Here is a 12,230-nt window from a genome sequence, read left to right as displayed (position 1 = left end):
AGGATGCAGCATACTCATCGTAGAAATCTGACCACATTCTAACATGTGGCTTCAAGTGAAGTCAACTCTTGGGGATCTTGTAGTTTTGTTTGAGGGCATATTAATTTGTCAGTTGCATACTCCTCCACCTCTCTCCCTTCACATTTCTGCTTTTTTCTTAGTTCAGAGGTGTAATTTTCTGTCTTCTATGAGGTCAGCCTCGATTGGAGTGGTCACAGAAAGACAAAAATGTTCCACCGGTGTGAAGTCTCTCCTGAATTTACCGTTGGCATAATCTGAGAGGGAGTCCTAGGTAGTGGTGCGCTGATAAATCACCTCTTCAGACTCAGAGCCCTGACTTGGAGCCAGTTCGCCAGTTTCCATGGTGTAGCCGTTTCCACCATGGCCAGATTCACAATACCAACATGATGTCATGGAACATGGGACTGAGGAATGTGTACGATCCGCTCCTGCAAGCGGGACAGGCTGGCTCCAGCACGCTGCTGGCTAGACCTCGGTAGGTTTGTGTAATTAGATGGAAGGTGCATGTGTTGGCATATGTAAGTCTGGCAGTGGTTTTTCCTCTGGGTTATCTGCCCAGAAGTGCTGCCACAGATCAGGTGAGTGTAAACTTGCCCATGTGCAGGTGCTTCTTTTAGTCACGCACATCTTTGCTCTTGGAACCCTCTTAATTTGAGTGTTCTTCCAGAGGCCATCCTCCACTTTCGATTCTTTTTGTTCTACACACTGCCTGGAGAGTGAAGCTGGTTTAATTGTTGTAACTCTTCGTTGTTGTTGTTCAGTCACTAAGTAGTGTCTGACTCTTTGCGACCCCACGGACTGCAGCATGGCAGGCTTCCCTGTCCTTTACCATCTCTCAGAGTTTCCTCAAACTCATGTCCATTGAGTCACTGATGGCATCCAACCATCTTGTCCTCTGTTGTCCCCTTCTCCTCTTGCCTCCATTTTTTTTCAGCATCAGGGTCTTTTCTAATGAGTAGACTCTTTACATCAAGTGGCCAAAGTATTGGAGCTTCAGCTTCAGCATCAGTCCTTCCAATGAATATTCAGGGTTGATTTCCTGTGGGATTGACTAATTTGATCTTGCAGTTCAAGGGACTCCCAGGAGTCTTCTCCAGTACCACAATTTGATAGCATCAATTCTTAGGCTCTCAACCTTCTTTATGGTCCAACTCTCACATCCATACATGGATGGATGGAAAAACAATAGCTTTTACTGTACAGACCTTTGTTGGCAAAGTGATGTCTCTGCTTTTTAATACGCTGTCTGGGTTTTTCATAGCTTTCCTTCCAAGGAGCAAGCACCTTTTAATTTTGTGGCTGCAGTCATAGCTCTTACATATTTCCGTCTTAGACCTCCTTACCCAGCTCTTGGATTCTGACTGCCTGTTGGACTGTATACCATTGGAAAATCTCAACAATACTTCAGATTTTACATTTATTTTTTTTCTTTTTTGGCCACAGCACACGGCATGCAGGATCTTAGTTCCCCAACCAGGGATCGAACCTATACCCCCTGCAGTGGGAGCAGTGTGTCAACCACTGGTCCACCAGGAAATTCCCAAGTTTTATATTTCTAAAGTGGAGTTCAGAAGACTGGCTTCCCCTTCTCAGTTTTCTTTCTTGTGGGTGGTATCCTTTTCTTTCCAGTCACTTTCAGATGTTGCCTCTACACGCAGTCCCTCTTGGTTCTTGCATGCTATTTGCCTGTCTCCCCACCGTTTTACTTGTGTTGCATTGTAATGGTTTCTCTGTGTCCATTTTCTCCATCATATTGAACATTCTGGGTGTTAGAACTGCCTGCTGTTTGCCTTTGTATCTCTGCTGTCTTGCACAGTGCCTGACATGTAGTACCATTTATTCAATATGTGGCTGAATAAGTAGATGAATAAATGAGAAATCTATTCTGTACCCTTTGTATGTATATGGCATAGAGTTGCCAGACTTAGGAACTAAAAAAGTACAGGATACGGGGTTAGTTTGGAAATTCAGATAAACAACAAATACTTTTTTCAGTATGTTGTTGCTGCTGTTCAGTTGCCAAGTTGTGTCTGACTCTCTGCATGAGTAGGTCCTAAATACTCCAGGTAACATTTATGTTCAAAAATTATTCAATTATTTATTATTTTTTTCTAAAATTAAAGTTTAGCTGGGCATTCTGGCAACCCTAACCTAGCCAAAAAAAAAAAAAAAAGGTCAGCTGACACCCAGAACAGAAGTTCACGCAACACAGAGCTCACACTGGGCTTGCTGTCACCTGCCGTAGGGTTTTGTATGAACTCTGCCTTACATCTCTGATTGTCCTATGTGTAAATGGGTCACTTTACTCAGAGGCACTGGGCTGCTCCATAACGTGCCTTATGCCATTACATACACATAGTTTTCCTTTGCGTGGCAAGGACATTTAATCTCTGCATGTTTAGGCAATGTGGACAAACGATCTGAGTTTGTGAGTCATCTTACGATATTTCCTATGCTGTGGTGGTTTCTTATTGTTTCTGGGTAGTGGTTTCAGGGCATTTGAATAGGGGATATAAAACGGACCCTTGGTGTTCTGAGATGCATGTACAGAGAGGAACATGCTATTAAAGTTCTGTAAAACCTTGGCTCTGGGTTTTAGATTTTCTTAGGGAGTTATGACTGGAAGAGTTCTCACTATTTACATTACTGCTCGTGCCAGGATGCCCGAGAACTGATGTACTAAAGATTAAGCATGGCTTGGAGAAAGACTTAATACTGTCTCCAGTTTAATGAGGTTGTTTACTTAACACATTCCCTGTTAAAGTATCAGATGACTAAAAGATTATTTTGATTGAAGGGATTTCTTTTTTTAAATTAAAAACACCCAAGTTGTGAACAGTTTATGTTTTAGAAGGCAAAAGAGTATATTTTCAATGACTGGAAACACAGTTGAAATATGGCATGTTTCATCTCTCACATTCTTTCTCCTGTCCCCCTAATATCAAAATTGGTAATTATAGAAATTCCATGGCTAGGACAGTTGGGCAGGGTTTTAGATATTTACCCCATAGGAGTCAGGCATATTCTCTGAGGAAATGCTGAATTCTAATGGCAGACGGATTGGCCAGAAAACAATCATGAAACATTTTTGTGGCCTCAGTATCGTGATCTTGTCAGTAAAGCGATGGTCTCTGATTAAATCCAGATTGGGCTGTTTCCTGTCAGCGTGCTAACCCAGAGGGCAGGCTCAGCCCTCCATGTCTTGCTCTCTAAGTCTGAGTTATTAAACACTTGTCTGCCAAGACTTTGCTCACTGCCTCTCCCCACTATTCTTTTAAACTAGAATTTGAAGATGTTGAGTTATCACAAACAAAAACAGACCCTAAAGTCTCTTAAAAGGGTCATGTCGCTATTAAACATTTTAGCTTTTCCAGTCTGCCCATAGGTGTAGGATATTTTTGTGTGTTTCACTTTTGTATAACTTTATTTCAATTCCAGTAACAAGCAGATAATTACAAAATTTTTATTTCATAAAAATGTACTTTATTTGCTCTTGTGCGCATGCTCAGTTGTGTCTGACTCTTAGCAAACTCGTGGACTGTAGCCCGCCAGGCTCCTCTGTCCCTGGAGTCTTCCAGGCAAGGATACTGGAGTGGGTTGCCGTTTCCTCCTCCAGGGGACCTTCCCGACCCAGAGATTGAACTTGTGTCCTCTGCTTTGGCAGGCATATTCTTTTACCACTGTGCCACTTGGGAAGCCTGTACTTAATTTGAATATAGGTAAATTAAAACTCATCTTCAAAAATCTGGCCTTCCCCTTGCTAGCGAAGAGATATTAGTGTACTTAGTAAACATTCAGAAAATAATATTAAGCAAGTGCTCTGACGCTGACATGTATTGTTATTTTTTGTGAGAACGACTTTAGGCATCAGAGTAATTCTTGTACTTCATTTTATGCTATTGCCGTTGATGCTCATTTGTTGCAATTAGAGAATAACTCTTAAAATCTAAATATTCAAAATATTCTGTTAGCTATTCCGTTAGCTCAGTCGTGGTTCTTCCTAATGTACAGATGCAAACACTGAGGAACAGAAACCATTAAAGGCATTTATGGCGATCAGGCCTGTGTGTTGAGATTTTCTTCAGAGAAGAAGGAGCAAAGGGAAGCGACTGGGTTAATGAGTAACATGAATCCATTTCCAAGCGAGAGCATTGGCTTCCTGCCAAATCTGCTTTCTGGCAGGAAAAGGGACCCACTTCATCAGGGTCTTTGACAAGCATTTTTCTCTGTGTTTGAATTTTTGGCCACATCACTGCTTAGGGAAAAATTAGTTCTCTTAAACAGTTACTACTTTTAATAGGAAAAGATTTAGCTTTAAAGTGGAGTTTGCATTGTAAAATAGGTGTCATCAAATTACAAAATTTATTGATAAGGGAACCCTGACATTGTCTGTCACAAGGTAAGGAAGCTTGATTTAGAATTAGAGCTTGAATATCCGTAGAAACTGAAAAGCCATTCCTTTTAATGTTGTTATTGTTAACATTTGCCCTTGAAGTATATTTTTTAACTTCTGCTTTTTAAGTGATAATTATCTTGATCAGATCTTTTGAGGTGACAAAGTAAAAAAACACAAAATATTCCTAAATTTTAGTGGTATTAAGAAAGAGATCAAAGGAATATAGATGTTTGAAGGTAAAAGTTAATTTTATAATATCTTGGTTTTTTTTTTTAAGTGAAAAGTGGCAAATGTGAATTAAGTTTCAACTGCATCACAGTGACTTAATAAGCTAACATTTTCCAAAATACGTTAATCCTAATGTTCTGCAGGGTGCTCTGAGACCAAAGGGGAGTCCACTAGGAAATGTCAGATACCATATCCTTCTTTGGAGTTTCATAGCATGTTAGCACATTAAATACTGTGTGTAAGAAATTCTATGGAAAAGAAATATATTCAGCTTTGTTTAACTCCATAGTTCCCAAATTTGAATGCAGGATGTTTTGTTTTGAAACTAGTATTTTACAGCACACATTTAGGCCAACACTGTACCAAATAATTAAAAATGTAATTAGACATTGAAACCATATATCTTCTTCATTGATTGTTTCTAGTTAAAGTTAACTGAAGCTCTTGGAAGACAGATGGATATTATCAGGCCTGTTCTCAAATTGCTCATAGAGTGATAATGAATAATTATAAGGCCATGATCTGAGTCCATTTGGTAGTTTTGCCTGAATCAGAGCCCTTTCCTTTGTAAACTAAAAGTATCTTTCGAAAAATAAAGAAATCAAGGCACCCCCCGCATATGCTGGAGTCTTATGATTAATTCCTGCTGGCAGTTAGCCATGATGACATTAAGCTGTTCTAAGCCCTTTCTAAAAGTGATGGCCTTTACTTTGGTTTTGCGGAAAGCAATTCTTGCCTGCTAATTTCCTTCCAGTGGTTTAACTTTTGGCAGGACAGGTGAAGAAATAGCAAACATGTGACTTTGTAAGCACAATGTCATCATTTAGAGATTTCAGTTCTCTCTTTTTTGCTCGCCTTTAATTGTCACGTGTCTGGTTATTTCAACTTAAGAAAATCTGATAGAAACAATTCACACTTAAAATTGAGAGACATTGGGTGGCGATTGTCTGCGTCACTTAGAATGCTTCTATGCTTTGGAACAAGTTTCTTTCTATAGGTCATCTTCCCCTGTGCCTATGAAGGGCAGGTTGAACTCTGAAAATTGCATCATTATATAATTTGTTCAGCACAGATTTATTGTGGACTATAAGGCACACTCGGATTTTTCTTCAGTTTATTTCTCTTCCCCTATACTCAGTTTTAAAGCTTTACAGATTTTATCACTAATCAGTTTTTATGTATTATGGTTTATGTCTTCAGGGGGCAATTATACCTACCAATACTATTCACAGTCACTTCATTCGCATGTGGTAGCTACTTTTCACAGGGAAATATTTTCTCTTTGTTGTTGTTGTTCAGTCACCAACTGGGGTCCAACTTTTTGAGACCCCATGGACTGCTGCATGCCAGGCTTCCCTGTCCCTCACCATCTCCCAGAGTTTGCCCAAGTTCGTGTCCATTGAATCGGTGGTGCCATCCAACCGTCTCATCCTCTGTCACCCTCTTCTCTCTTGACCTCAATCTTTCCCAGAATCAGGGTATTTTCTAGTGAGTCAGCTGTTCGCATCAAGTGGCCAAAATGTTGGAGCTTCATCTTCAGCGTCAGTCCTTTCAATGAGCATTCAGGGTTGATTTCCTTTAGGATTGACTGGTTTGATCTCCTTGCTGTCCAAGGGACTCTCAGGAGTCTTCTCCAGTACCACAGTTCAAAAGCATTGATTCTTCAGCTCTCTGTCTTCTTTGTGGTCCGGCTCTCATATCCTTACACGACCACCGTACTGTACATTGCTGGTCTCCAAAAGGCAGGGGTCATGCAGCGGCCTACCGTTTCTATTACTCATCCAAGATTAGCTGAGGCCTGCTTGGTAAAACTGCTGCTTAGCCAACTTTGTTGATTAATGATGATATTGAATGCGTTTCGCCCTCCATGGACCAAAGAACATCACATGGTCAGATTTCCCTAGATGTCTGTGGAGAACATACTCCTCCCATGGCTGATTTTTTTTTTTTTTCCTCCAAACTATCAACATAATGTCATCTGGCTCACACAAATCTAAAAATTTAATAAGCAGCTCTCCAGAGTCAGTAGGATCAGTGCCAGCACCCCATTGTAGGCGCTGTCTTTGAGAATGAGTTTGAAAGCTTAACTGTGGAACAGTGTAAAGGGAATGATTGATAACATTTGCTCAACTCGATCCTGGAGTCATAGAAAACATTCTTGACAGAATATGCCAGCAGCATAGTTCTTGATAGGGAAGTGAGCAGAAGCAAATGATGAAGTAATCCCTCTGCTAGTGGGATCACAAGCAGGGGCCACCCCGGTACCCCGACCACCAACCCACGCTGCTGCACTCACTCAGGTGAGAGGAGTGAAGTCGGCCTTCCCTGACTGGTAGGGAAGTTAAGAGCAGGGGAAAGCATGACGGGCCACGCTTCATCCAGTTCAGTGTTTTCACTCTTACTTTAGGGAGTCGTTTCTCCTGATCATAATCTTGAGTTTATCGTACAGGTCGAAGGGGACCAGCTGCCTCCGGGACACACAGTCAGTCAGTATGAGACGTGTAAGATCAGGACCATAAAAGCTGGCACCTTAGAGAAGCTCGTGGAGAACCTGCTGACGGCTTTTGGGGACAATGACTTTACATATATCAGCATCTTCCTGTCAACATACAGAGGCTTTGCCTCCACTAAAGAAGTGCTGGAGCTGCTGCTGGACAGGTAAGAATCTGAAGCGGTGGTGCGAGGTGACAGAAATGTCAGGCTGTTTGCAGAGTGAAGGCATGAAGTTCTTTTTCTTTTGAAAAAATTTTAATTGGAGGATAATTACTTGATGGCCTCTGCCATACATCAGCATGAATCGACCATAGGCATATGTGTGCCCCCTCTCCTGAACCCCCTCCCACCACGCTCCCCACCCCATCCCTCCAGGCTGTCACAGAGCACTGGCTTTGAGTGCCTGCATCATACATCAGCTTCCCACTGGCTGGCTGTTTTACATATGGTAATATATATGTTTCAGTGCTGTTCTCTTAAATCATCCCACCCTCTCCTTCTCCCATTGTGTCCAAAAGTCCTCCCCAATTAAGTAGATAGCAGACATGAATATTTTAAAAATAGAAGTAATTCATGTATATAGTGAAAAGTTCAAACAATAAAGAAAATTCTGAAAAAAAAGGTAAAAAATAAAATGTAAAACTTTCTGTTTACCTAAGTCCCTTTCCCAGGCCCATTCTTCCTAGGTAATAACTGTAAACTATTCCTTTTGTATTATTCTCAAGCTTTTCTGGGTGTATATAAATGTATGTTTATATATTTGTATTTATATATGATATTTATAAATATTTATAGTGTGAATAGAACCACAGTACACAGTGTATTCTGCAGCTTTCTTTTTTTACTTATCTATATCTTGGAGATTTTTTTTTTACTCAGTAAAGTCTAACATTTATAAAGAGTTTTGAACAGTGGCTGGGATATTGAAAGCTCAAGAAATAAGTTATTGTTATTAAAGTCAGCACATGTAGGTAGATACTGTATTCTTTTTAGTGACTTTACGGTATTTATTGGATAGAATGTTCTGTGTGTGTGCAAGTATTAACACTTGTCTGAGAATTCTATAGGATAATTTCACAGAAGAGTGACTGATGGGTCAAAATATATAAGCATTAAAAAATATATATATTTATCTTTATTTCTTTGGTTGCACTGGGTCTTAGTAGGCTTCCCTGGTGGTCAGATGGTAGAGAATCTGCCTGTAATGCAGGAGACTCAGGTTTGATCCCTGGGTTGGGAAGATCCCCTGGAGAAAGGAATGGCAACCTACTCCAGTATTCTTGCCTAGGAAATCCCATAGACAGAGGAGCCTTAGTAAGGCACTCCAGATCTTTAATCTTCATTGCACCATGCAAGATCTTTTTTAGTTGTAGCATGTGAGATCTAGTTCCCTGACAGGGATTGAATCCAGGCCCCAAGCATTGGCAGCCTGGAGTCTTAGCCACTGGACCACCAGGGAAGTCCCCCAAATATATAAGCACTTTGAAATGTGAATGATGTTGCTAGATTGCCCTTCAGAAAGTTGTGCCAACCACTCTCCTGTCCACAGAGAAGGAGGGTCCCTTTGCTTTCCCTGTAGTCTGGCCAGCTGTGAGTAGCGTTTTCATCTCCATCATTGAAACCATCTCTACTGTCATCTGTCTGTTGAAAAGGAGCTCATTGTTTTTATATTTATGTTTCTTAACATTTATGAGTGAGGTTTAGCATGTCTTGAAATACTTATTGGTCATTTGTGGGTTTTTTTGTGAACTCGTATTTTCATATCTTTTATTTTGGATTATTGTTACCTAATTATTGATCATATAATTATAACTCTTTGTCTAATAACAAAGTTAGGTTTCTTAAAATGTGTGCGTGTATATATATATATATGTGTGTGTGTGTGTGTGTATATATATATATTCTTTTTTTGTCCGAGCTGCACAGCATGTGAGATCTTAGTTCCCCAACCAGGGATCATACCCATGCCTCCTGCACTGGAAGCTTAGAGTCTTAACCACTGGACCACTAGGGAGGCCCCCACATTTTTTGCTTATATTTGTTGGAAATATATTTTTTCTAATTTGTTGTTTACAAATATTCTTTTTTATGAACACATTAAAAATTCTTTTTATGCAGTCATTTATCAGTCTTAAGGCCTTTAATAATCTAATTCTGTTATGATGTGAATAAGGTATTGATAACAGTTTTTCTCAAGATATTTTCTTCCTAGATACACCTAGAGTGAAATCACTCGGATCAATGGATGTTCTTATGTTTACATTCAGGAAACATCCACAGAATGTCTTAACTGGATCAGTGCATTAATAAAGCCTAGACAGCTTTGGACTTCGACGTCAGTGGGAAGTTCTGTAGGTTTTTTTTTTACAGAGCAGTAATTAAAATATTAAGCGTGGTGTATAAACCTGTGGGATTAGTGAGTCATTTCTTTCATAGTCTCATAGTTGTTAGCCTCACACCTATAAATAGAACCTGAAGAATTATATGCATTTTCTTTCCTCTGTTCTGTATTTTTAAAGAGGATGCAGTGTGCTAACTGTTGGCAGGCAGTATGAGGAAACAGGTCAACACATCAGAAACTCCTACAAGTTTTCTTTGGAACTGGTAACCTCCTCTGCTTATGGGGTAACTCCACTGATAATAGACCGCAGATGTCTATCATCTGTGAAGGGGCGTGCACATGAATTCCAGCTGCTCATCATAAATAGTGGACAAACACACAGGAACTAGAGTGTTTAGTCTATGACTCATGTACATCCAGCTTTTATGTGATGATTTTTAAAAATCTTCTGTTTGTTTTCCTATTATAGTGGGTAGACATTTTTGGATTGTTAAAATATTATGACAGTTGTTAAATAACAGAATCAACATGACTTGAAATTATATTTAATTCAAACTACCATTTAAGGTATAACTGAATGAAGAGTTAAGATCTATCTTGAACCATTTAGGTGGGCCAAGGCTTGACTTTGAATTTAATCTCATAGTCAGATCCTTTGATTCTGACATGAGTGGAATCAACACATACTGAAATGTTTTTAAAATACCCCGTGCTCTGCAAGACACCATATGGACGAAGCAGAAATAGGAGACTTGGTAAGTTCTCACCCTTGTGATGAATTTACTGTGAAGCTGCTGGTGTTTAACCTCCAGGGCCCCTCACTGGGAGTACCCTCTACATAATTGATATTCACAATTTTATATTCTTTTTCTTAGAGAAAGCCCCTCAAATGACATAAGGTAGCCCTGAAAAACATGGATCCACCTTGACAACTTAATATTTTACCGCAAAAGATAATTACACTTAGAAAACAAGTAGACAACTGCTTAAGATGGTATAAAAATGAAACTCTAACACTTTCTACAGAAGTTCAGAGAAACATATCCTACTTATTTTGCTTCCTCCGCAGACTTTGGATTTGTCCATATATATACAAACTTCACGAATATTTCTTCCTCACTCTATTTCCTACTCACTCATATCCTATGGCCAAATGTCAATCTCTGATTTTAACCAAAATGCAGATTCTGTGAAACATTGGGATCTTAAATTGGTTGTTGGGGATTTTAACATCTGTAATTTGGAGGTAAGCAACTAAGTTGCATAAATTTACCTTTTCTGAAGATAAGCTGGATAAACTGTTTTCTTATTAGTAAATTGTGGTCAACTTGTTTATGGGTCTCTGGTGGTCTGCTTTGTTTTTTCTAAAAATGATTTCTCCTGGATTCTTAATAGCAGATTACTTATCCTTTGTGAAATTAACACTGAGAAGTTATTATAGGATGTGCTAATCCTAACCAGTCCAGAACGGATTGAAGGCAGATGCTGCGGTATTTATTTCCCTCCAGAGAAAAGCATATTTGAAACCAAACTTTGATTTTTCTTAAGACTTCCAATCATGTGGCTTTTATCATTTGGAACTGTTTGCTTTCTGTGATTTAAAAATATTTGTGATAGTTTTTCTGTTTCATTCTACTAATATGAGCCTTTGTAATTGACCAGTGGAAAGTGGTTTGCAGTCGTATATGGCTAATTCCCTGTGTGTCTTATCGCTTCCTTAGGGGTGATCAGCAGTTAACAAGAAATTCTGTTTTCTGTACTTCTCACTGTGGCTAAGAGTTAATTCTAAGGCTCATTGGCTTTCTTTTAACCTAAGAAAGTTTTTGAGTGTGATTTAGCTGTTTGTGTTTGGGCTCTGTGGCGCAGATGGTAAAGATTCTTCTTTGAGTGCAGGAGACATGGGTTCAGTTCCTGGATTGGGAAGATCCCCTGGAGGAGGGCATGGCAACCCACTCTAGTACTCTTGCCTGGAGAATCCCATGGACAGAGGAGCCTAGTGGACAGAGCCCGTGGGCTCACAAAGAGTCGCACACGACTGAGCGACTAATGCGTTTACTTTCACTTCAACTTTAAACATACATTTCACTTAAAAATATGTTCTCTTCCCACTGTACCATTTAAAAAAGTAAGTTAAATACTACTGAAAACACCCCACCTCAAATTTAGGGAGAAACCTACTTCAGCTAGTGATCCTCACTGAGAACCATGAAAGGTCTATACAGACATCTAGATTTTTCTTCAAACAGCTGTCACACTTGCTACTTTTAGGTTCTTTCTTGGTCATTCTTTCTTTCTCTGATATCAGAAATGAGCAGACTGCTAAGGACCAGAGAAATGGGGTGAATTAGATCTCCAGAAACTTTTGCTAAGCCACTAATGGCACTTAGGTCACAGTGAGAAAGGATTGAGTAATAATCTGAATTGCCTCTTCATTTTGAGTGAATTCTCCCAGTGGGGGACTTCTGGAGGATAAAGGTTGAATGGCTTCAACCTTTGAATGGCCATCCCATAAACACTATGCTTTTAAGACCAATCTGACTTGGGTTTGCTGGCTTAGGTCACTAGAGAGGAGACTAATTCAGTGGGTCTTTGAACTTATTTCTTCTTCCCATGTTTGATTGCCATGCATTTTCAGACTATCTTATTTAGTTCATTGATTGTTACCTGCATGTATATAATGAGAAAATTGAGGCTCAGAAACTTTCAGTCAGTAAGAAGCAGAGCTGGAATAAAAACCTATCTCTTTCTGAC

General features: G+C 39.6%; 1 protein-coding gene across 6 annotated transcripts in view; it reads left to right on the top strand.

Moving 5' to 3' along the window:
• Positions 1 to 12,230, top strand: part of RGL1 (ral guanine nucleotide dissociation stimulator like 1) — a 277,622-nt gene that overhangs the window by 184,021 nt on the left and 81,371 nt on the right. For 3 of the 6 annotated variants that reach the window (XM_086343419.1, XM_086343420.1, XM_086343421.1), the window contains one exon: positions 7,095 to 7,303. The exons of the other annotated variants lie outside the window; for them this stretch is intronic. In XM_086343419.1, the coding sequence (XP_086199545.1) occupies positions 7,095 to 7,303 (209 nt within the window). The remainder of the gene's footprint in view (positions 1 to 7,094; positions 7,304 to 12,230) is intronic. 6 annotated transcript variants of the gene reach the window in all.

Source organism: Bos grunniens, chromosome 16, assembly GCF_055505025.1.
Source record: "Bos grunniens cultivar Pamir isolate PY7600 chromosome 16, Bosgru_T2T1.0, whole genome shotgun sequence".
NCBI lineage: Eukaryota > Metazoa > Chordata > Mammalia > Artiodactyla > Bovidae > Bos > Bos grunniens.
Note: the sequence above shows the minus strand (reverse complement) of the source record. Positions and strands in the feature narration are given on the sequence as shown.